The sequence below is a fragment of the Phyllostomus discolor genome, chromosome 9, assembly GCF_004126475.2.
Source record: "Phyllostomus discolor isolate MPI-MPIP mPhyDis1 chromosome 9, mPhyDis1.pri.v3, whole genome shotgun sequence".
Taxonomy (NCBI): Eukaryota; Metazoa; Chordata; class Mammalia; order Chiroptera; family Phyllostomidae; genus Phyllostomus; species Phyllostomus discolor.
Window position 1 is genome coordinate 27,109,390 of NC_040911.2, and position 25,205 is coordinate 27,134,594.

The following is a 25,205-nucleotide window of genomic DNA, read 5'->3' on the forward strand; positions in this document are numbered from 1 at the left end:
GATGGGTGAGGGGAGGCAGAGGGTGGAGTGTGGCCTGAGAGGAAAGAAATTAAACAAGTTCTCTCCATCATTTTTGGGGAGAAGCAACATCAACCAGGGAAGTCTACAGATAAGAAGGGCAGGCGGCTCAGGATCTGCAGACTCAGTTTTCAGCATTATTGCAAGTGTTGGGCAAGAGAGAACTGCCTTCCCCCTTTCTGGGGAAGTCCAGGCCACCAGCCCTCCCTCTCACCACACTGCTGGACAGGTACCGTGCTGACAGCACAGCCTCTGCAGCACAGGTGCAAGCCCATGAAACCAGCATCGTGCAGGTAAAACGAAAGGTGAGGGCGGGTCTGGGCTACAAGTTAAAGCAGCTGAGTGAAGTGGACAGGGGTGGGTGGGGTGAGGCGGAGGAGGGTAGCAGAGTGCCAGCTGGGTAGGAGTGATGTCTGTGCACAGGCTCTTCTGACTTCGACACAGAGGCCCCCAAGCACCTACAGAAAGCTTCGCAGTCCCTCCAGGTTCAGGTCCTTTGAGCAGCAACATCACAGAGTATGGAAGGGAGGGAGGAGGGCAGTGGGAACCTGTCACGGGTGCCTCGCTTAACCCTTGCAACTGCCCTGGGAGGCTGGCACTGCTGACCTAATGGCATCAAAGAAGACGGGTTCAGCCCTGGCTGGAGTGGCTCAGTAGATTGAGCACCAGCCTGTGAACCAGAGTCGCAGTTCAATTCTCAGTTGAGGGCACATGCCTGGGTTGCAGGCCAGGTCCCCAGAAGGGGGCACACGAGAGGTAACCACACATTGATGCTTCTCTCCCTCTTTCTCCCTCCCTTCCCCTCTGTCTAAAAATAAATAAATAAAATCTTTTAAAAAAAAGACGAAGACAGGTTCAGTGAGACCAAGTAATCATGGAGGACCCAGTTTCCTCCTCTGTTGCCTGAAACTCTGAGCTTGGAAACTGCTTTTGAGCTTGGCGGCAAAGGCAACAGAAATACCACATAACCTTCTGTCGGGAAGGTGCTTGGCCTTCCAAAGCACTCTCATGGGCCTCTCCTGCTTTGCCCACAGAACAGCTCTCGGAGGGGGAAAGGCAGATGGTCAGATCCCTCTCCAGGGCAGGTGGGTGCCTGATACACACACAGATGCGGGGGAGAGCGCCCGAGCCAGCCTCTGCTCACTGTGCTGCGTTTCCAGTATGGGAGGGTGGGAGGGTGCATTATTTGAAAACAAAACAACCAGAAAGCCATTCAGTGCTGTGAAACTTCCAAAATTTTTCCTGTCTCAGCTCTCTAACCCTGAGGCTTCTGACTCAGCTTCTTGCCATATCAGAGTCTTGGCCTCTGGCCTGGCCCTGCTCTGGGGTAGGGGGCTGCTCCCACCCCTGTGGGCTCAGAAGCAAGGCCTGTATTCCCGTGTTGGGCCTGCGCCCAGGGCCCCGGTAAGCACGGGTCTGTCTGCAGTTTTGATAGCGCCTGCTCTGGTTTGGGCCTCACTTCTCTCCCCACTTCCCAGACTCTGACCGTGCCCCCATCACCCCGCACCCACCTCCGTCTTTCAAGTCCCTTTCCTGCGTTCACCCACCCCTGCTTCCAGGGCCCTCTCCATGCAGAGCAGGGGCTACAAATGCCTCCCTCACCTCCCCATCTTTCTCTTCTAGGGAAAAGGTTTTGAGACCCACTACAGGCTTCAAGCACGCCCCGAGAATCAGAGAGCCACTCTCAGGCCCATCCCGTCCTGGCCCCTCCGCCAGCAGCCTGAGGAGCCCTGGGGGTGGCACTCCGCCCAACACGCATGGCCTCGAGTCTCCCTCCAAAACGGAACGACTCTCCACCTGGTGCTTTCCTGGACTCGTCTATTTGTCCTCCTGTCCTGTGTCCTGTTCGCCTGGGCGGGGACCCTCAGCTGACTTCAGCAGAGGGATCTGAGCGCTTTAATGAGTTCGAAGACTAATTAGGTGCTGAGTAAAGAGTAATGCCTCTGTTGTTGAGGAGACAAAAGTTGGACAGGGGAGGCTTTAGTTCTTTCCAACATCTCATTTTATTGTTTCCCAAGAGCATTTGTTTTAAAGCCTCTGGGCTGTTGCCATTGTTGCCTTGACCTATAGATATAAATTTTATATAAATATAAAATTGGTTCACAGTAATTAAGGAAGAACATTTAACTAAAATGCAGAGAAAACTTTTAAAATGGGATTACTGAGATGACTCCTGGGTATTTTCAATGACCACTTTGGAAAAGCAGAGACAACTGAAGTGAGCTGTGTACCGATCAGGTCCGGGGCTGAGTCTAGTATTCTGTAAGACATAAATTGCATTTTCCCAGAAAGAGATTCGATCATTTTTCAGATTCAATCATTCTCTTTCTCCATGAAATTCGACTTAGTACATAGCAGGGCACCCCTCCGTATTTTGCAAGAGAAGTAAAATAAGGCTGTAGTTATATCAAATCCATGTAAAACAGGCCGCATGCCTTTTGAGAGGAATGCCAAAGCTTCAGGAGAGACACACAGGAGAGGAAGCCCTGGCGTGAGGGGATGAGGCTCAGTTAGGACGGAAATCAGATCAGTTCTGCGTTCCTTTCCCAACGGGCCCTGGAATCGAACTTCTGGCTCTGCCCACTGAGAAACCTCCTGTAAGGGTACCCAACCTTACCATCCTAAATGGCTAAGAAATTGGCCGATGACTTGTAGGTCACATCAAAGTGATCACGTCTTTAGAGAAATATAGCCCTGAGCCCAAAACTCCACTGTCATGTCACAGGTGGGGCCCCGACACTCCCCAGGAGGGAAACTCAGCAGAGAAGCGGCATCCACCTCTCTCTGCTATGGCAAGGCACTGGGGAAGAGAGTAAGGACGGACCATGAGTCCCTAATCCCTGCTCTTTTCCATGATCATCTGGGCGAGTGGCCACACGCAGGTAGCCAGCTGGGTGAAGCCCCTCCTCTCAAGATGGGTCCAAGAGAAAAGAGCACTGGGGAGGGGGCCCCTCTCATCCCAGCCATTGGGGCCCATCCTGTAGAATCATGCCCATAATGATTCTACCCATATGCTGTGTTGATCATGCCCATATGTTGTGTTGGTCAGCGTCAGGGTTTTCTAGAAAAGGCCAACATCTGGGAGGTCTAAGAGGACAAACAGCCCTGGGACAAAACACCTGCCCCAATATGACGAGAAGAGAAAGCCAAAGTAAAAAAAGAAAAACGAAAAGCTCGGAGAACGCTCCCCTTTGGTCAGGGGCACCAGCCGGTTGGAGAGCCGTGTCTAGACCCTGTGGGAGCACATGTGATGTGGGATCCGCCCTTCCACAGGCTGGAACTCAATGGGACAATTCGGAACCTTCTGCTTAAAGAGACCCTAATGACGCCAGCTGGGAAAGCAACAGGACTGAGCCAAGGGAACCTGCGAATCGACGAAGATGCCCTTGCTGAGTTCCAACTGACTGCATATTTTAGGCTTTAGCAGGATATTTGCTGCATGTAGGCCTGGCCACCAGCACCAAATGGGAAAGCAGACATTTAATTTTCTCAGAGAATTCTCAAGTGGCTTGCAGGTCATAAATTTCTAGGTTATGGGATGGATTCTGTTTAGTTTCCTGCAATTGCTGGACTATTATTGTCTTTGGCCAACTGAGTTACAGCCCAAATATGTTGGTTATTCATTATCCACTTGCCTTACTGCAACCATTAAACCATCAAATAAAATACAGTGTTGTTTCAGGGCGGGGCCCAAAAGGCAAAAGTTTATGTTGATTTTGAAAATTTTTTTTTCTTATTCTTTTACCCTCTTGTGAAAAGCTGAAGTTTATCACCCTTTAAATGGAAATCAAAGTTAACTTCCCCTATCTTAAATTTCTGTGGATTGTGCCATTAGTAATAAATTAAACCTGTCACCGATAAACATTTACGTACATCGAGTGCAGTATTTGTTGTAGTAACTGCATCGCAGGATGAAATGTGTTTGGCTAAATAAAAAGAACATACGGCTGTTTTGCATAAGGTTGGAATGGAAACGATACTGAAGGATATTATTTTATGTCAACAACAAAACCAGGCACAATATCTCTCTGGCCAGATTGAAGAGGAAACTTAATGACGCCTGTGTGGCTGTTCCCACTGACATTATGCGTCTCTGTGAGAACGTGGTCCTCTCTGGACCAGAAGGCAGGGCCGGCACTCCCTGCTGACATGTGCAAACTACAGGAGGGGGGCAAACCCTGGGACCCTGGGGACTGGCCAGGCCACTGTCGCGTGCAGCCTCTTTTCCCTGGCCCAAACCTGTCCACCTTTGTGAGGGTACCCCCTGGCCTGCCATCCTTTCTCTACTCCTCTCCTTCGGTTGCCCTCCCACCCTGATCACCACACACACATGCTTTTCCCAGACCCTCCTGGAGCGGGGGGATTCTTGCACTGAGGTTCCCTGTTATAGCAGGACCAGGAGTGAGCGGGTACAAGGTTTCTGCCATTTGCTTAGCCATTTGCTTACCAGTTTTTTGAAGTAACCAATAGGAGGGTGATAAAGGGCAAACACTGAAGGTAATCTACATTAGACCTTCATGAGCCTTTTATGAATTTCATTTTAAAAGCTATTTAAAAAATAGACATCTTATCATGAGAAAGAGCAAGAGAAAAATAGGGAAACAGTATGGACAAGCCATCCACAAAAGAAGAGATGCAAATGGCAAGAGACTCAATTCAACCTTTTAGTATGCAGGGCAAAGTCAGTTAAAACCACAAGGAAATACTATTTCACCTCCTTCAGCCAGGCAGAAAGGGAATGCCACTTTGGCCTGGAGCAACTGGGATTCAGCTCACGGGGCGGAGAGAGTGTGGACAAGCCCGTCTTCAGAGAAGAGCTCACCATGCAAGATGCGCACACCTGAGGCCCCTGCAATTCCACCCCGGGCGTCACACCTGAGTGCTGTTCCACATTACTGGGCCTGGGCGTCCCCGGGAGGTCTGGTTAAATGCATAATCTCTCAGTGTGCATTTATCACCAGCCTCCAGGAGAGTCCCATGGGGTCCGAGGACCCGTTCTATGCAGCAAGCCTTGGCCACGTTCTTATACTGGAGCACTGGGAGACTGGCAAAGACTTCACAGCAGCACCAGGAAATAGCAACATGTTAAAAAAAAACTAAATGTAAAGTCCTCAGATATTGATGTTGGAGTCCACAAACATATTCTTGAAGATGTGAAAGCCAGTCCCCCTGGATGATAGGTTTCCATTAAAAAAAAATGGAGGGAATGTTAAGCAGGGGACGCACACGATGGAGGGAAAGCCCTCTTCCTAATGCCACTCATCACCCAAGGGGTGGGGGCAGGGCCCAAGGGACTGTGAAGTAGTCGGCCTCGGTGCAGTGCAGACTGTGCAATGCTCAACACTCTGCACAAGTTCCCAATGTGAGGCCGTGGTCGAGAGCCGCAGCTCAGGAGCCTCGTTACTTGAAGTGTGTACCCAGCCTCATCCAGCAGCGCAGCCAAAACAGACTGTCAGCCACCCGTCTTACTGAACGAAAATTGTATTCCCCCACCCCTGCCACCCCCAACTCTGTAGTTTGAGAAGCCCTGCTTCCCTCTGGTGTTGCTGTCAAGTGCTACTTTCCTTTCTGGAGAAAACGTCTCCATCAGAAGTGAAAGCAGAGCATGTAAAAGGAATGCCGTCTAAGTCAGCGGCCACTTGGTTTAGCAACCTTTACCCTGGAAACAAGTGTGCCGATGGGTCACGCAGAGTCATGGGGTCCAACTATGCAGCCCAAACCCCAATCACCTCCCATGTGAACCTCAAGGGTGACACCACTGGGGGGTCCCTGAGTCTAACTGAACTCCCTGCCTACTTGGGGTCACTCTCCTGTCACTTTTGGGAGTCAGAACATGAGGAGGCAAACAGCCTTCCTTCTCGTGAAAAGTCATACATCCCTTTCCTGGTTACCACCCCTTATTCTAGGAAGCTGAGCCGGTGAAGACCCAAGCTGCCACTTGTGTGCCCAGCAGTGGGCCAAAGCTTGGGGGCTGAGCTCCCTCTTGACACATGCAAGGGCCACAGCAAACGCAAGTGGTGTCAAAGGATTGGAGGAACCCTGCTTCTCTACTGAGAGCAGTCCCTATGAGACTCGGCACAGTGCCTCCAGAGGAAACTCCACACCCACCACCTGGGGAAAAAGGAAACATCAGCACCAACTAAAGGAGAAAATCAGTTGCTTTGATTTAGTTGAATCTGCTATTCGGTAGGAAAAGAAGAAAACAGACTAGTCAACTTAGACTAACAGTAAATATTTTAAGCATCCTAATTTCCATAAAGGCACTGGTTTTCACCTTGAACATGCTCAAAGGCAGCAGTGAAGCCCCGGGGGAGCCATCTCCTCCCCAGAATGCTGGGAGAGGGATAGAAATAGAGCCTCCAGCAAAGCACCCCGGGCTGCACCTGACATGGGCCCCTGAACCCACCTCTGCGCACCAGAGACATGCAGGGGCCTTTCAGGCCTTCCTGGGGACCAAGTGTGAATAGAGGGAGGCCTGGCCACAAACGACACACACACACCGGACAGGGGTGGCTGTAGCACCCCTCCTCCACAACCCAACGCTGACTGCCAAGTGCGAAACCGTTCATTGATGAGTACAAGTGGGCCCTCCAGGCAATGCTAATTCACTGGAGCCCACCTCTGAGTCTCTGCCCTTCTGGGGTCATACAGAGCTGGAGGGAGGCACCGGCAGGGTGGGTGCCTCACCCCAAGGCAAAGGCACTTACGGGATTTCCGGTTGGCCCGGGAGCGTTTCCTCTCCCGAGGCACCACTCGCTGACTGGGCACTTGGGTGGCCGACTTGACGATGCGGTCCATGATCTCATCAGCCGCGTCATCCGTGACGTTAGGGGAGTCATCGGTGCCCATAGTCCATGAACTAGTGGATCCTGACAAATTAGACAGGGAATGTGATGTACTCAGAGAGAAGGAAAACACCGAAGAAAATGCACAGCACCGCTCATCCTGCAGCAGAGCTCTGTCAGCAACGGACAGGTGAGCCAGACTGATATGAATGCTCACCTGTCCCCACTGCAGGGGCCCCACTGTAACCACCACCCTCCAGGCTCTGAACTCCCACAAACCTGTACTCAGGGCTCTTTTATCCTGATACCTTGGACCACAGCTGTGTTCTTGTTTCTCACTGTCCTTTAACAGTCTATGCCTGTATGCATAGCCTCCACTCACCAGGTCCTGTGATCACAGGAGGGCAGAACCCCCACCCTCTCGTGCCAGGTGGTGATGTGCGCATCACAGACCTCCAGCTATGTGCACCCAGTGATGTCCAGAGGCATTTGTTAAGGCAGCTATCTGTCCATGATTGTATGTGCCTAGTGAATGTTAACTAACCCCAACTTCTCATTCAGTGAAACAGAAATCAATGGATTTTGAAACATAGTTCATCTTTGCAATAGCTAGCTTTTAAGTATTACAAGACTGTCCTCTACAACCAGCGAAGGGAGAGTTGAAATAAATTCTCTTGGTGCATTCCTCTGCCCCTGCCCAGAAAAATACATTTATTAATAACTATACGCTAAGACAGTCCAAGCCTGACATAGAAGCACCTGCCCCTGGGCAAGTAAGAAGAAAGCACAGCAAAAATATGGGTCCCCAAGTCATGTCAAACTGTTAGAAATTCACGATCTTTTAATATATCCAGAACTGTGCCTTTGTGGTCAACCTCTTGGTGAAATCTACAAGATGGGAAACATGCTTCTCTAAGGAGAAAGATACACCAATGTGCTCAAAATAGTGAATTTTCTTTACCTACACTTCCTTTGTAACAAACACACAACTTCAAAAGCCTGTGGGTGGGTGTTCTCAAACTCTAAGCCAAACGCAAAGCCTAAGCCTAGGCATCCTGAGGCTGACTAGGTCCAGGTGAAGAACAGTCCGCGTTTCCCAAGTCACAGGGGAAAAAAGGTTAATATAAACCTATAGCTTAAATTTTTGAGTTCTCCCATATCAATTTTTGAAAACTTACGGTGTTTGCATGTCGATGGAAATAGCTGGGAATAGCCGATCACAGTTCAGTGAACTGATTTTCATGGACATGTGTTTATGGTTGAAATTTCACCATCAATATATTATATGCTACAATTCGGTCATAATTTCTACTAGTAAAATTGACATGACTAAGTTAAATATATACGTAATTCACACTTTGCAAAAGGAGGACCAGGACTGCAGGTGCGCCATCACCTGCACGCATTTGTCACCTGTGGCTGCTGGATGTTGATGTTTTCCTGTGACAAGGTGTTTTGTCATTGGTGACGCCATTTGGAAATGTTGCCTTGCTTTATTAATGTGAGCACACCAGCAACACTGGCATATGCACAACCAGTAAACTGTTCTTTGTTTAAATCAAGGGCAGGGAACCTCCTTGCTTCTCTCAGAAGACTAGTTTGTTTTGGTGTCACGAAACCCTTTCTCGACAGGTTCTGCTCAGAAATATTTGAAATTGCGGCTGAATTTTTCTTCATCCTCAGGATGGTCTGGTGTTCTAGCTGGAGGTAAGAGTGCCCATGGCGGCACTGCTCTCAGACAGGGCGCTCAGAGCCTCTGAACGGTGGCCTCTCAGCGCAGAATGATCGGGGGTGCAACTGCGCTGTGCCCAGCAGCTTCCTGTTTGCCTCTCACCTACTGGTGTGCAATTCTGTCTCACCCCGAAATGCCAAGGAACACTCTCAGAGACACGCCACGCTCAACTGGAATTCTAGTTGGCCAAGTCTTCTTTCCTTTCACAGTTCTCTGATGTCTTTGAAAGAAAGCTTTTGTCATTTTTACAAATGTCTGGCGGCTATAGCAGGAGTGGCGGCTTGCCACTCCCTACGACATGCCACCTGGAAGCAGAAGTCTCTGAATGTGCAGAGAAACTGAACAGCCCTCCTCTCTAATCGCTTCCCCCCGTTAGTGAAAAGGAACAAACCCAGAAAAAAAAAACAACCCATCGTTTTCTCGTTGTCTTTTCAAGTCGGGAACAGCTAGTTTCTTTTCTTAAATAAGCACAGCCTGTTATGCCGTAGAGATGTGGGCTTCCCCGGATGGCTTCCACCTTACTACCCTTCCTTCCCAGGAGGTACAGGACTCAAAGTTCGTGGTGGCCAGGGTCACCCCGGTGCAGGCATTAACGCTCTCCTCGGTCTTCCTGGGGGCCACGTTTAGTCTAGCACACAAATTCCGCAAGGGCTGCCAGGCTCGGAGAGACTCATGCCTGGGAGACCACAGGCCTTTTGGGTACCACAGGGTACAAGTGGTACCCATTCCTTTCCTCAAAACCCATAACACTGCAAAGCTGCTATATTATTTTATTATTCTATTCTATTCTATTCTATTCTTATCCTTGTTTTACAGCTCATTCTAGACTGACAGTCTCTCCTGCTCAGCATTTAAGGATAGTATTTTCTTCACCTTCTGACTTTCCCTACTTTCTCCTCTTCTATATTCCCTCTTGTTTATGTACTTTCTGTCCTGCCACTTCTTGGCTCTTCTGAGAAACGGAGGCCTTTAATAGACATAAGAAGTAATACTTTTCTAATTGTCATCTGTGTCTCAGAGGGAGACAGACCCTCTTCTGGCATATTCTTAGCTGCACATCAAAATAAAAGCCATGTTAAAGGGTCAAAATCTGAGTCTAGAGTGAAAGAGTAGCCTACAGGTCAGGGGTGTGGAGGAGGTGGGCTCTGGAGACACATGGGGCCTGGATGAACTGAGACAAAGGGGACAGCATCAGCGACAAGGGGGTCAGGGAGACGCAGACGGTGCCCACAACGTGGGGATGAGTGAGTCCCAAATCTGGGGTGGAGGCAAGAAAGGCCCAGACTGCAGACGGCCTGGAACGACAGCGTGGATGAGGTGGGCCTCCCCTGCAGGCTGGGAGGAGCCTTAGGAAGGTCGGCGTGGAATCAGGGACACACTAGTCAACATTCTCAGATTAAAGCTGTGTCTTAACTCTTAATTAAAATTAATAAAATCCCTTCCAAGGTATGATACAAATCTGGACACTCCTGTCTATCTCTACCATCTTTAAGTTGTAGTTTCCCGGTGCCTCTAAGGATTTCAAGGGGCAAATGGGGGCAGTGCTTTGTCCAGGGGCCAGCAGCCTTGTTCTGCACAGAGCCGGGCAGTTAAAACTGGAGGCTCTCCGGGCCCTGCAGTCTCGGTCTCAACCACACAGCCCTGCCCCTACAGTGGAAAGCACCACAGACCATAAAGCGAATAACGATGGCAGGGTTCCATGGACCTTATATACTAAACAGTGGCCAGCAGAAATTGGCCTCGGACTGTGTTTGCTAATGCTATCCAAGAGGATTCATTCACAGTAATAATTCCTCTTATGTGAATTAAGTTATATTTTGGGGACTATTTGTTTCTGAGATGAGGCTACTGAAAAGAGGTCACAAAGGTGTGAGTAATGAAAAGCGTGTGGTTACATCAGCACTGGGGAGTTCTCACTGCCCTTAGCAGCCACTGCCTGGGCAGAGTTATCTGTACCCTGTGATGGGGACCAGACCCCCACAGGTGGCTAACTGGGAAGACATGTCCTGCCCAGCCCGGAGTTACCTCGGCTCATTCGGCTGCGTGTGCGGACGCCCAGCACCGGGGTGGCATCCTCCATGGCAGGGGACGAGGTTTTCAGCACAGCCTTCATGTTCTCATGCTCAGCGGCGTCTTCGGCATAGCTCAGGCCCTGCGGTGGACTCGAAGGTGCCGGAGGACTGCTGGAGAATTTGCCAGACTGCAAAACCAAAGGGGGGATGATGGCGTGAGCTGGCTTTCCACAAGCCAACTCAAGCTTATAAAATGTTTAGTGGAGGAAAACCTTTGCTTCTCTGCCTCTGTCTTTTTTGTTTGTGTGCATTCTACAGACACATTCTTGATGACAGTCACTGACTGTTGTGGATGGACTAATGCCAAAACATCTGGGTACACAGGAAGTTCCTTTATCAGAAAGCAAACCCGGGGATCCAAAAGGCCCACACCCACCCCTCCACTGAAGCAGGTCTCCCGGCTCACTGCAGATCCCCTCAGTGGGTGCCTACAAGGGGCGACTAAAATCAACGCCGGGAAGAACTCAGAAACCAAATCCTTCCCTAACACCAAAGCCTGATGTGAGCATCAAAATATGCCCTGTTAATTAGAGATATTAAGGCTTAATTTTTTAAACTTAGTGTCAGAAAGCAGTTCAAACTTTCTGATATGTCATTTGTGATGGTAGAACTTTAAAACTGGGAGTCAGTCACAGAATTAGAGAATGTTAAGAGTTGGGAAGAATTTTTCCAAGTCTAGTCCTACGTCACGTTACCAACAAGGACACTGAGGCCCTTCGAGAATGAGTGACCAGCCAAAGGCCCCAGACAAAGGGGGTTTGTTTCAGAGACCAAGTCAGAACCTGACTCAGAAATTCATGCTGAGACTGAGTTTGGCAATACTTACTACTTTGCATGGTGTCAGAAAGTTAGTTGTTTTCACAAGCATTGCATGCACACAATACTCTCTAATTCCTACTGAATGGAGTCAGGACATAGATGTTCTACGAGAGGTCTGTTAGAACATCAGCCGTGGGCACATGGCGCCCAACCTCTGGATGAGACAGACACGGTCTGTTAGCTTTACATTTGCTCAGAGGAGCTCCAGAGACTCTGGGCTTCCTCCGCTCATCCAGTGTCATGGCCACGGCAACAGAGAGCCCAGGACACATCTGTGGCTTGTATGTCTGAACTGCTCCTTCCTCATCTTCCTCAGGGCTGGTCAGCGCTGACTTGGACTCTGGCTCCGACATCTCCACCAGGACCAGGAGGAGGAGTCCCTGCCACCCCACCCCTCACACACTGATCCCACCAGACCCAGTGGACGCCAGTCGAGGAAGTGGGCACCAGTCAGAGGCTGCCCACAGCCGGTGACCGCTTCTCTGGCCTGGCTCTTAGCCGCTGCCCTACTTCTTCTTTCGTTTTAGGGCTCTGGTTGTGGTTGGTCTAGAATCCAGTTCTCACACTCGTATTGCCAAAAGGCTCAGACAGGGCCGGAGGGAAAATTCTCTGCCCACTTTCCCAGCGGTAAGAAAAGGTCCACTGAAGCTACCACTCTTGATGGGGCCTGGGACTCAGGGACGGCCTGGAAAATGCAGTTAATCCTTCAGCCCCTGGCAGACACAGCATGATGAGAACCCAAGTAAGGGGGTTAGTGACCACACAGAACCCAACCAGAACACGCTCATGCACGGTTTAAAGCTCTGAACGGTGCTAATGTTAGGTTAGACTCCACAGCACGCCCGGGAAGGTCAAACATGGCATTCTTCATGTTCATAAAGAGTCATACCTCAACTTCATCCTCTTCATCAGTCTACCCGAGAGGACAGGGCAGGATGGAAAAGACAGAAGGGATTCTTAGAAGGCACAGAAGTCAGCAACGGTGAGATAACCTTCACTTCATGTCAAATTCCAAATAAAGAAGTTGACCCCCACAGCTGGGGCACGCTCTCTGGGTTTGGGAGATGCCACGCCCTGCCTACGTAGCCCTGCTGCCCTCGTCTGGACATTCCCTGGGTACATGGGCCCCAAGCTCCATCCTGACCAGTCAGACGGGGTTTGCTGGTCTCCAGGCCGATCTCCCAAGGCTGCGCATGAGGCTGGCGGCCAGCTTACCTTGTTCCCTGGCTACTGCAGGCCTCACTCCCTGCTCTGTGTGCTGCCACTCGACTGGCCACATTCTGTAGGACTCACACCACCTGCCCTCCACCGGGGCCTCAGTGAGTGGACTGGCCTCCATCTGCCTGGCTCTTCCTATCAGCTGCTGTCTCCCCTCTCATCCCAAGTGCTGAATACTACCCTCTCCCAGGCCCCAACCCAGGCTGCCGGGTCTGGTCCTCTGAGAATCTTCCACACACGGGCCAGACGGGACAAGAGGAGCCACCACCCAAGCAGAATGGATCACATTCCTCTCTCCTCGGAAACGTGGCATTAAGTTCTCTTTAAATCCCACCTGTCCCTCACAGAGGCTGTCAGAACTGACATGCCATGCCTTTCCTTCTCACCAGATAAACTTCCTCAAGTAACTTCAAATAAAACATCCCTCTTCTTTAAAAAAAAAAAAAAGAGAGGGTAAAAGTCATCCCAATCTCTTATTTATGGAATACACCCTCAATTTAACTTGTGTCTGTTTCCACAGCGGTGGCAAAGCTAGGCCAGCAAATCAGACACAAGGTTCCCGAGAACTGATGAAACTTCTGGAAGCTGAAGTGGCACGGAGCTCCCAGTTCGTCACAGGCCACGCTGCCCCCAGCCTCACGGCATGGCTTCAAGAGGTAGCTGTCCTGCTGTGCTGTTTTTGTTTGTTTAATCTTAGAGCTTATTTATTTAACCAGGGTTTTGGTGTTTTGTTTTGTTTTGTTTTTCCAGGAAGTAGCACACATGCAAGATGCTGATGTACAAAGTCCTCAAGCCCTCGAGCCCTCTCAGTAGCCCCCAAAGTAACCAGCATTCCCTTCTCACAGAAGGGGAAGCTGGGTTGGAGAGAAGGCGAGGCCTCACCCAGCACTGCTGGTGCCCCTGGTGTAGGAGGCCTGGGAGGGGAGGCCTGGGTTCTCACAGCCCGTCCAGAGTACAATGACAGCAGACGGGGCCACGGTTGCCTTGTGCCGTGTAGTCTACGTCACCACTTTGTCTAGCACCAGCTTGGGATACACGGATGAGAACTTACTTAGTTTCTCCCTGATTCTCCCCTGGGAGAACTCCTGAACTGTAAGAAAGGCTCTCTGCATATTCAGAAACAGAGAAGGAAGAGGAGAGACCAGCACAGAGGAGCAGATAGGGGGCTCATGCTGCACATGTAGGCTGTTGAGATTTCACCCAGGCTTCTCTGTGTCTCAGAAAATGATGCCATTTCTAAAATCATCTGTTTAACTGCTACCACTCCCATCCTCATTATTCGGTATCTACACTAAAAGTGCCTTACTACGAAGTTTTCTCCCAAAATCACTTCTAGCTCTGATGCGCAAGGGTTCTGTGATTCTGCATCTATTGCTGGGTTTTGTTTTCCGTGGTTTAAGTTGTGGATATGAGTCTTCCAACCAGACTATGACATCCTTAGGATTTAAGTTCATCTTCTATTGTAACCACCTCTTCCTCAGCGCCCCATGCCACGCTGAGCACACCACGGGGGCTTGCTGATTTGGGAGCTGGGAAAACATTGAATCTGTGTATTTTGCCTTAAGGGACAATGTACTAATTTTCCAGCAGATGGCAACCTTGCCACACAAATGCCCACTACCAATAGGGACGATGTTGAGGATAAACCCTGAAGAAGCCAGATTTTAATGGGAATTTAAATATTTTTTTAATCAAACCCTAGAAAAATTTACCCCTGCTTATAAATTGAACACTGAATGTTTTCAGAGAAGGAGAGAATTTTAAAATTAGTGAAATATGTAAAAAAAAATCTCAAGAACTTGACAAGAAATTTTGACGTGTTTTCATAATTTTAAGCATATTGGGCTTGTATTTTCCACCCTCCATTGTGTCTCAATTCCATAAAAATTAAGCACTCCTGTTTTACAACTTTTAAAAATAACGCTCTGGAAGGCAATGTGGGACACAGCTAGTCTGGCCAAGTGCGTTCAGTCTGTGGTCCCCCAGGAGGGGAAAGGGTCTCCGAACCCAGATTCCAGGAGAGACACGGCTCACGGCCCTGCGCTGGCGACGCGGAGCGACTGCTGAAGGGGCACCTTCTGCCGAAGAGCGATCTGAGCGCTCTCTAAGGGTCCGGAAAATTCCGAGGAGACAAGAGGTCTGAGCTGGAGGAGATGACGAGGGGGTTAGTCCCTCGTTCTCAGACTTATTTTTAAAATTTCTAAGACAGTGCATCGGGTCTCCATGGAAAGGTCAGACCCCTTAAGAATGTGGACAGTAATCATGTGCCCCCCGTTCCTCCCACTACGTGAATGCCCATCTGGGCACAGAAGGCAGCCTCGGCAAGGTCTTCTTCGTTGACTTTGTTCCTCCCCAGAGAAATCTGCCTGGCTGGAGTCCAGCTGAGACACGCGTCATCCGTTGGTGATGGCTTATCCATTTATCTGTCCCAATCCCTGGACCACTGAGAGCCACGGTGCTTCTCAAATATACCTACAGGCATGGCAAGTTTCACAAAGGCACGTGGGAAAGAGGCACCTGCACTGTGTGTTTTTGTCTCTGACATCTTCATGCTTCCCTTCCCCTTCTACTTATGAAGCATCTCCCATCTGAATGCCCACCACACTCAGGACCCAGTGGGTTCAGGGGTGACGTGGAAGAGATGGGGGAGGAGCCCAGGACTCAGAGAAACATGCAAGTGTGCAGGGACCCCCAGGGGATCAGCTGCTAGATTCACTGTCCTTTGGGATCCCTCCCCACCCTGATAACCTTTGAATCAAGGGACTGCCAAGAGCCCAGCTGATCGTGACTTTGAGCAACCGCATCAATTATTTTCTATTCAGATGCCTTGCAAGTGTGATGCATGTGTCTGCTGATATGGTCATACAGCTTTATTACAATGATTAAAATCCTGAATCTATTTCCAAATTAGTACATCTGTCCTCCTATGATAAGTGGCATTTTCTTCCATCACAGAGGTTGAAATGGAAACAAGCCTTTGATGTCATCAGCACCACACAACACACCCATACTGGTTACAAGGCCCTCCTCCGGCCACACGTTCTTGACTCACATGTCCTAGTTCCTTGTTCATTATATAACAGATTGTTTTTAAAGAAGGAAAAAAAAAAACAGCATAGCCCCCAAACTGTGGGACATTTTATGGTTGATTATATTTTCAAAATAAATGACCTAAAGAAGCTGATTTCATACTTACGTCCGTGATCATCTTCCCTCTGGTCTTATTCCTCTCTCTGTGGTTGGCCCGCTTCTGCTTCTGCTGCAAAACCCTCTCCCTGGTGGTGCGATATTCCAGAGCGAACTCACTGATGATCCTGCAGAACTTGTTTATGTTCACCTCCCGGATCGCATACGGTGGGTGCCCCATGAAGAGCAAAAAGGAATGGAACCTGCAGGGGAAAACCACAGTGGTGGTGACTTCAGTTTTAAGGAACAAAAATCGGTTCTCTGTATACCTTCCGTGAGAAACCCATCAGCCAGAGACACTGTTCTTCATGCCTGGGACTTTCAGGTTGAAGGTCTTCTCAAGTGAAAGTGAGACCAGAAGTCAAGTTCAGTTCACATTCTCACTGAGGAAGTCTATGTCTAGGGGGCAGGATTTCAGGAGACTGACTGCATTTTTCTTTTTACTCATCTGTGTTCTAATGACTCCTGAAGTGGATATGCGGATCTTTGGGAGAAAAATAAATACTGCAGCTTCTAGATTACATAAAAATGGAATAAGAGATAAAGAATGTTGCTTAGCAATTTCTTTGGAACCTGCCCCAAGGCAAACTTGGAAAAGACATGAATGTATTATGAATTATATGTAAACTGATTGATGGTTTATAAAAAGATCCTTATAAAGTTCTGAGTAAATATTTTGAATATTTTCTTGCAATATTGCCTACAATCTTAATTTAATTAGAACACACTGGATGAGCAGCACAAAATAAATTTATCTCGGCTATTAAATTATAAACAAAAAATTATTGAATTTTATTTACTTAATTTTTTAATAAAAGAAATCAAATGAGCAAACAAGGGTCCAATTTTTAGTTCTCAGGAAATGAGAAAGAAGATACTGGAGACAGAACAAAATGTTTGTTCTACATCAACATTTCACTGTCTCCTAGTATCTTATGTCATTACATAAATGATACCACTATTTGTAGATGAAAACTTTTGTGTTTGATCACTCTAGCTTGTAGAGTCAGAATAAGGTTTGGTTTACCTTTCAAATGAGGGACACTGGCTTATTCTTCTTGTGAAGAACAATACAGTAAAGTAGAGCATGACTTTATGGTAAAGGGGCTGAAAGATGCTGTTTAAAACCAAAGATTCGAGCTAGAAGTATAAAACTCTCAGAAGAAATAAATATAAATTTTATGACTTTAGATTAGGAAATAATTTCTTAGCTATGACACCAAAACCATAAGCACCCAAAGAAAAAACAGATAAATTCAACTTCATGAAAATTAAATAGCTTTTGCGCTTCAAAGGATCAAAGGATACTATTAAGACTGAAAATACAACCCACAAAACAGGAGAAAATATTTATTATGTCTGATAAGGAGTTTGTATCCAGAATATATAAAGAAATCTTACAACTCAACACTAAAAAGACAAAAAACAGACCCAGGATTTCAATAGACATTTTTCCAAAAAAAAAAAGATATGCAAATAGCCAATAATCACATGAAAAGATGCTCAACACCATTAGTCATTTGGGGAATGCAAATCAAAACCACAATGAGATACACTTCACACTCACTAGGACGGCTATAATCAAAAAGACAGACAATAACAAGTGTTGGTGAGAAGGTGCAGACATTGGAAGCCTCATATGGCACTGCTGAGACCATGAAAACGGTTCAGCTGCTGTGGCCAAGTCTGGCAGTTCCTTGAAAGTTAAAATGGAGTTACTCTATGACCTAGCAATTCCATTCTTATGTATATGCCCCAAGGAAATGAATATATGTGTCCACACAAAACTGTCTACACAACTGTTTATGGAAGCATTACTCAGAATAGCCGAAAAGGAGGAACACCACCAGTATCCATCAACAGATGAACAAACAATACATGGGCTTGCCATACAAGGTCCTGCAGAGCTGGTCCACCACCTCTCTGACCTTACCTACTATGATTCCAGCCAGAGTAGAATCCTCCTGATTCTTGAACAAGCCCACTTCAGGGCCTGAGGCCCCCCGTGTGGTATGTAGGGGACCCTAAGGGGTCACAGCTAAGCAGGGAACCTGCAGGGACTGAGGGAAAGGGCAGGGAGGCCACTCCATGGGGAGGAGCATAGGCCCTGACTAAGCATCCAGTACCCAATGCTCAGAACATTTATACCACAGCCAGGTGCATGGATAGCTCTCTCTCAATCCACAGGTCTCTGCTCAAACAGCACATCCTCAGAGAAGCCTCCCCAAACCACCCAACATAAAACAGTACCTTCTTATCACTCCCCGTCCCATTTATGCTCATAATTTTTCTTCCTGGCTTATTACCACCTGACATGACATAGTAGAGATATGACATGATACATTAGGATAGGATGGTGTAATATCCTGCATATAATGCCACTTCTCACTACTCAAGATCTGTGTGCAAGACAAATCAAGGGGAGAATCAAACAGCCCACAGGTGAGTCCTCTTTTATAGGGAAGTACAACCCAAGAGTCCTTATCCTCCACTTTCTAGAACATGGTTTTTTTGTACTACAGAGGATCAAAACTTAACATAAGTTAAAATAGAATTCAAGTATATATTTTGCAAAAAAGCAAGTGAAATACAACTCTGAAGAAAGGATTCCAGTGTATATTTGACCGGAAAGAGACTATGACATCCCTTGTCACTTTTTCAGAACACGTGACATGAAGGTCTATGGTCATGGAGGCTGGTTCCCCTCGTGGGTATCCTGAACACGACTCCTTTGCTCTGTCCCGTCATCTGTCCTTTTCTTCATGGGTACCACTGAGTGGGGTGCATGGCCCAGAAAGGGGACACATTGATTTGGGGTGCTGGGAAGCCAGTGTGGGTGTTCCCTTGTCTTCTGCCTGTCTCTCCCTGTGGAAAGTCAGCCCCCTGCCATGGGTCCCCACACCTGCCAGGAAGGCCTTCCTCCCTACCTGGTACCCTCTCTCTCCAGTGCCTGCCCAGTGTAACTGCGGCCTAATGAGTCTATGGAGTGGGCGAGTGGGTCTGCACATCCAGAGTGGATTTAGGCCATCAGTGCAGCAGCATAAAAGAGTATGTAGATTCAGACATACAGAACAAGATTTTCTTAGTCAGGCAACAGTTTTGAAAGCCAGGTTTTGCCTGAAGAGGATTGCCTAAGTTCTTTTGTCTGCTCCTTTATCAGAAGGGACCCACTGGAATAACTAAGGGAGGGCCCAACAGATAAAAAGGGGAGGTGTGTGGCCAGATGTATGTCCTCCTCTCCTTTCCCCAAGGACTCCTTGGAGTTGGAAGAAGTCTGTTGAGGGGCTAAGGGGATGGTGAGGTGGAGGGACTCTTTTCCCATTAGGAGGCTCCCATTCAGAACAGTGGTGCTAGGTCAAAGTGGAGCAGTCCTGGCAAAGTACCAAGGACAGGCCAGCGAGGTGAGGAAGCAAGGGCGCCTGGACTCACCAGCTCCTGTGGGATCCTATGTGGTGTACAAGGGACTCTGGGGAACTTGGAGGGTGCTGAGGGGAGAACTGTAGGATCTGGGGGGATGGGTAGAGCAGAGGGAAAGACCTGATGACTTGTCCCCTAGCTGCCAATCAAGCAGGAGGTGCTAGCAGGGGCTGAGCAAACCCAGTCCTAGCCTGTTCATGTGGGAAACTAGTGAGGTCCCCGATGGCTCCACCCATATGAGAGCCTGCTTCCTCTCCCACCAGTGAGGTATGGAAATTACAGGTCTTCAGGGAATAATGTCTCATTTAAACCCAGGGTCATACGGTTTAGGTGCTGTGGCTTGGCCACCACCTGGAGCCCCTGTTAGCCGGGCCCCTTTTACCCCCAACATATAATGAATTCCTGGCTCATGCTGGTCAACCCCAAATAGTGAGAAGACAGGGATTCTGGTCACACAACAGCAACCAATTATCCGGGTGACCAGCTTACCAGGGAGAATTTTTTATGTTTATACATATATAAATATATAAATTTTATTTTTATCTATTTATATAAATGCATTTTATATAAATATATTATAAATTATATACTATAATTACACCAATATTATTTATAATTAAATTATCAAGTATTGATTATTGATTATATTATATAAAATATCTTTATATGTATAAATAAATTTTTAATATATATACATAAGGTCTGTCTGCAAAAACTCCAACCATTGTTAACAAGAATGGTTTGCATGACATCGATGTAACCTGGCAGCTAAGGAGAGTGGAATGCACACGTGTGAACAATGACAACTTCACTGTACTAATCAAGGGGGGCAGTAGATGCCATTGAATGAGCATGTGTACTATGTGGATGTCACATTCAAAATGACTAAGCAAGTAGAACAACAAATCTGCAGCATATTTTGCATTAAGCTTGAACATTGCTCTGTGGAAACTATTCAGATGACCTGGAAGGCCGCAGCTATGGATGAGTGATTATTGGCAGCTTCATTACGATAATGCACCAGCTCATGCATCACATCTCATGCAGAGTGTTTTGGCAAAACATTAAATCAACCCGGTGACTCAGCCTCTCTATAGCCCAGATTTGGTGCCTTGCAACTTCTGACTTTTCCCAAATCTAAAATCACCTTTGAAAGGGAAGAAATTCCAGATTGTTGATGAGATTCAGGAAAATATGATGGAATATCTGATGGCGATTGGGAGAACTGTGTGAGGTCCCAAGGTTCCTTCTCTGAAGGGGACTGAGGCATCATTGTCCTATGTACAATGTTTCTTGTATGTTGTATCTTCTTGAATAAATGTCTCTGTTTTTCATGTTACATGACTGGTACCTTCTGAACAGACTTCATGCATAACTACACACACATATGCATTCTAGCTTAAGGAATACATGCACCACTGAGTTTTTATCTGTCCAGGATAAAACGGTTGATGTGACCAGGCATAACGGCTTTACAAGACTTTCATAAAATTGCTCCAGTTTCATGGCATTCTAAATGGAAACTATTTGTTTATTTGAGCAGTTTTAAGTGGGAAAATGCTTGTATCATACAAAGTGTGGAGGGCCAACACAGCTCACATTCCCTGCCTCCCCTTTATAACCATGTTAAGAGCACAGTGTGCTTTGATTTCGCTGAGAAATCCGACAAAATCTTGGATGAGACCCTCCCACCCAGAGGGCAGCTGTGAGGCCTAAATGGAGTACAGTGAGGGCAATTTAGAGTTGAACAATCAAATTCCAAAAATACTGAGTCATGCATAGTTGTCAACCTGGAGGGGAGATTCTGTTCCTTCTTCTTGTTTCTAACATTTAAAGATTGCTGGCACCCCCACCCCTCCCCACCCTTGAACAGTCTGGATCAAGACCCAGGAGGCATGATCACCGAAGCAGCAAATGACATAAGCGGGGAGAGAGTTTATGGGCAGACAAGAGAATTCAGTGTTTAAATATGGTCAGAGGAATGTAACATACAGCATAGGGAATCTAGTAAATAATATTGTAATAACTGTGTATGGTGCCAGGTGCATTCTAGACTTACTGGGCGATCACTTTGTAAGGTATATAAATGTCTAATCACTATGCAGCACACCTGAAAGTAATATAATATTGTATGCCAACTGTGTGTGGAAAAAAGTGTTCTATATAACTTCAAGGGAGGTGAAGGAAAGAAGGAGAGAAAGGGAAGGAGGGAGGGAAGAGGGAAAAACAGACTATAAAATGTACATGGATAAATGAAAATACCACACATCTGTTTAAAGAGATTATCAAGTGCTCACACAGACCAGGGAGTGTGCTTGAAGAGCAGGCCCCTGGGACAGACTGTGGCTGGATGGCCTCAAGGAGGGTTCCTTAGCAGAACTGCAGTAAAGCCTACTTCAGAGGCCCTGCCCTCCGAGCCCTGCTCCAGGCCGACCCCGGCCTGCAGGTCTACAGAGCTGCACATTTGCTCGCTAAGGTGAAAGGCCCAGGATGGAGCCCTCAGACCCTGCAGGCCAGAGTAAGGCACCCGTAGCTATCTTCTGCGATGAAGCAAAGGGAAAGAAAGTGGTGGTGCATGGTAGACAGTGCCCTGGCCCAGGACACTGGAAGACCCAGGCTCTGGTCCAGGTGCTGCTTCCACTGCATGGCCAGCCATGGGGCCACCCTAGACCTCAGCCAGCCTCGCTGTAAGCAAGCAAGGCCTGCCACAACACTGCTGTGTCTCCCAGAGTCCTCCTGGATCCTGTGGCTCTGAGGAAGGCTGGCCCACAGGATGGCACACATGGTGAGGCCCCAGCCTCGACCAGGCAGGCTGCAGCATCAGGCAACCACAGGAGACTCCACGAGGAAGGTCTCAGAGGGCAGACCATGGATTGTATAAAGAAGGAATTTCTCTAACAATTCCATCTGCCTTACAAAACGTGTGCACTCTTTAGGCAGAAGTGTTGAAATAGATGCAGCAATTCAGGGGTCAGCTTGTCAAGATGTTACAGATTCAATTCCTGACCAAGGAGAAATTTTGAATGACATCTCTGAGATTCCTTCCAACCTCAGGATGCAATGGCATTATACTGCATCACTCTGTGTGTGTGTGTGTGTGTGTGTGTAGGAAAAATTAAGTGCCTATGAAATAAACATGTGCATCGAAGGTGCACTGGCCACATACCAAGAATTTATAGTACGATTTTTGTAAATCAAACCTTCAGATCTTGGTTTGCAGAACATTTTCAACATGCCATCTTAGTGGTGTTTCCATATGTTCCTTGATCCACTTACCTGTTAATTATTCTTCTATGAACAATCTTTAAAATGATAATTCGCTCTGCACAGTCTTTGAGGAACTCTGACATTCGTTGTTTTAAAACTGGTTTCATTTCATGTTTTGCAATTGCCTTGAGGTGATCCCATGAAGCTTTGCATCTTCTCTCCATCTGACACAAATTATCCTGAAGCTGATCGAAGTCGACCTGAAAGTCAGAGCGAGAACGCTGAAAACGCGCTGAAACCACCAGACCCCAACCTGCGCCGGGAAACCAAACTGCCTCCGGGAAGAAACACACATCAAAACCAAATTTACGTCCTGAAATACAAACACATTTATGGCCCCAAAATTATCCGCATGTGTATCTGCCATTATCTCGGCATCCAATTATTTAGTGATAGAACTGCTCTCCCAGTGAACCCAATGCAAGTGGTACTTTTTTTTCTTTTGCCACATGAGGAAAGAAATTGTAGGCGAGTCTTTGAAAACTGTAAATTAGAACACGATATCAAAGAACCCACGTAGAGGATGAACTAAGCAGATGTACCCCTAAAATTTTCAGAGCGCTTCTTGTTCTTTAGAGATGATATTTCACTTAACGTTGGAGGAATGCACCATAGTCACACATGGATGGCTCGATACTCTGGGGCCAGCTAAGGGGCGGCCAGCTTCTCTCCACAGTGATCTCCTTTACACTGTGTGACGAATTACTTTATTTATCTGCCCATTCACTCAGTCAACCATTACTCATGGAGAAACTGGTGTATGCCTGTCCCCCCACCAGGCACCAAGGACACAAAGGCAAATGCTGAATGAGACCAAAGAGGCTTATCATATAGACAGACAGGCAGTACCAAACACTGAGGATATATAGAACTCACCAGGTGTGTGTGTGAGTGTGTGCATGTGTGTGTGTGTGTGTGTGGTGTGAGGGCATGTGGTCTTGCCAGGAGAGGCAAGCCACGTGTATAAGGAACAGATGTCACACAGCACTGGTGTGCTCTTCAGGGAAGTGGGAAGTCTGGATTTTCTGAAGTAGCCTGAGACGAGGCTTTGTAAAGTAACGCTTTTGCAGAACATCCAGACTAGAAATTTTCTAAATCAGTCAGTCATGGAAAAAGGCACGTGAGAGCCTTTAATGAAGCTGTGGGGTCGGGGGAAAGAAACTGAAAAGGCTGGGAGGGGAGGGAGAAACAGATAAACAGGGGAGCTGAAGGGAGGGCCTGGTGGGATGAAGGGAGGTGTCCGGTGACAGACGTGGGAAAGGCCAGCAGCCAGGAAACCAAAGCCGGAAGGAGAAAGAGGAAGTTTAGGCAGAGCCCACAGATTCAGGTAAGCAGGGGGTTCATGGGACTTTGAGAGAAATGATTTTCTGAAACCAAAGAAATTCTGGGTCCAGATTTTAAAAGGCTTCACTTTCCCAAGATACTGTGGAGCTGTGAAAAAAACTGGCGTTCAGCTGAAAGAAAAAGATAGGAAGATTTAGAAAAGAAGGGCCGAGTAGTTCAAAGAATAAATCTAGGAAAGGGTCCAGACGACCTGGGGTTGACGAGTAAGATCTAGGAGGACCAGGGGGCTTTAAGCAAATGGTAACATCCTAACCATAACATTCCATATCTGTCCTCATATGTACCTGGCAGCTCCCTAGATACACAATGAAGCGACCTCAGCTCAGACATGCTCCGACAGCCCTGTGCTACCAAACCACGTGACACCTGCCCTGCACTGCAGTGGGCACAGGGCAGGCAGCAGACATGGGGGTGGGAGATGGTTTTCTGCAGAAGAGAGCCACTGGGAGCCTTTAAGGTGGTGGCAAAAGAAAGTAGCCTCACTGCCAATAGAAGCCAGATGGAGAATCTTTTGATGAAAAAAGCAGTTTGAGGGCTGAGCTTAACGTAGGTCTTTTGAGGCGCATTGGAAGGCTCCCCAGCTGGCTGCCCTCCTGGGCTGAAGCAGCCAGCACGCACAGTCTGCGTCTCCACAGTGACTGCATGACCTCGGATTCTGTCCCGAGCTCCACTTCACAGGGGAGAAACTGATGCGCAGGGAGGTTAAGTGACTTGTGAGAGGCCGCACAGCTGAGAATGGGTGGAAGTGGGATTTGAAGCCAAACCTCCCTGGCTCCAGAGCTGAAGTTCTCAACCATCCTGTCTGAAGCCTAGGTGTGCCCCTACAAATATTCCACCACAGGGAGAGAGGTGGCCTGGCCTTCTGTTGTGCGAAGGACCTAAAGACAGCTCCATACGGGCCACTTTCTATGTGCAGGGAGACGCATGAGCTGTGCTGTGAAGCAGAGTCAAGTCTGACCAGGTCGGTCTGGAATGCTGTGGGAGAACCAAGGAACACAGCTACCTGGCAGACGCCAGAGCAACCTGCTCCTTGGGAACTGGGGCCATGAGGCCAGCGTGCGACACACCAGGGGGCGGAATGAATGCCCCTAGGGCTGGGGATTCCTGAAGCTTATTTTCCACCTGCCCACACAGGAGGGCCCCTCAACACACCAAAAGGTTTTGGAAGCACAGGCTGAGCAATGGCGGCACCTGACCTTGCTGGGGTCAGCCTGAGGTCAGGACCCCCAGGCCGGGGCTGTTTTGGTTACAAGCAGGCTCAACCTAGAGGAAGGCCCTGGGGAAGAACAAAGGACCATGAGTAAAAAGGGAACTGATTTGTTCTGGACACAGGACCAAGGTGAATCT

General features: G+C 47.9%; 1 protein-coding gene across 16 annotated transcripts in view; it reads right to left on the reverse strand.

Moving 5' to 3' along the window:
• The window catches only part of FHOD3 (formin homology 2 domain containing 3), a 428,661-nt gene that overhangs the window by 5,869 nt on the left and 397,587 nt on the right, over positions 1–25,205 (reverse strand). For 12 of the 16 annotated variants that reach the window (XM_036009142.1, XM_036009140.1, XM_036009138.1 and 9 more), the window contains 5 exons: positions 22,524–22,714; positions 15,841–16,033; positions 12,316–12,339; positions 10,561–10,735; positions 6,726–6,887 (listed from right to left, as the gene is read on the reverse strand). In XM_036009142.1, coding sequence (XP_035865035.1) covers positions 6,726–6,887; positions 10,561–10,735; positions 12,316–12,339; positions 15,841–16,033; positions 22,524–22,714 — 745 coding nt within the window. The remainder of the gene's footprint in view (positions 1–6,725; positions 6,888–10,560; positions 10,736–12,315; positions 12,340–15,840; positions 16,034–22,523; positions 22,715–25,205) is intronic. The other 4 variants (XM_036009139.1, XM_036009146.1, XM_028524348.2 and 1 more) reach the window with 1 other exon arrangement.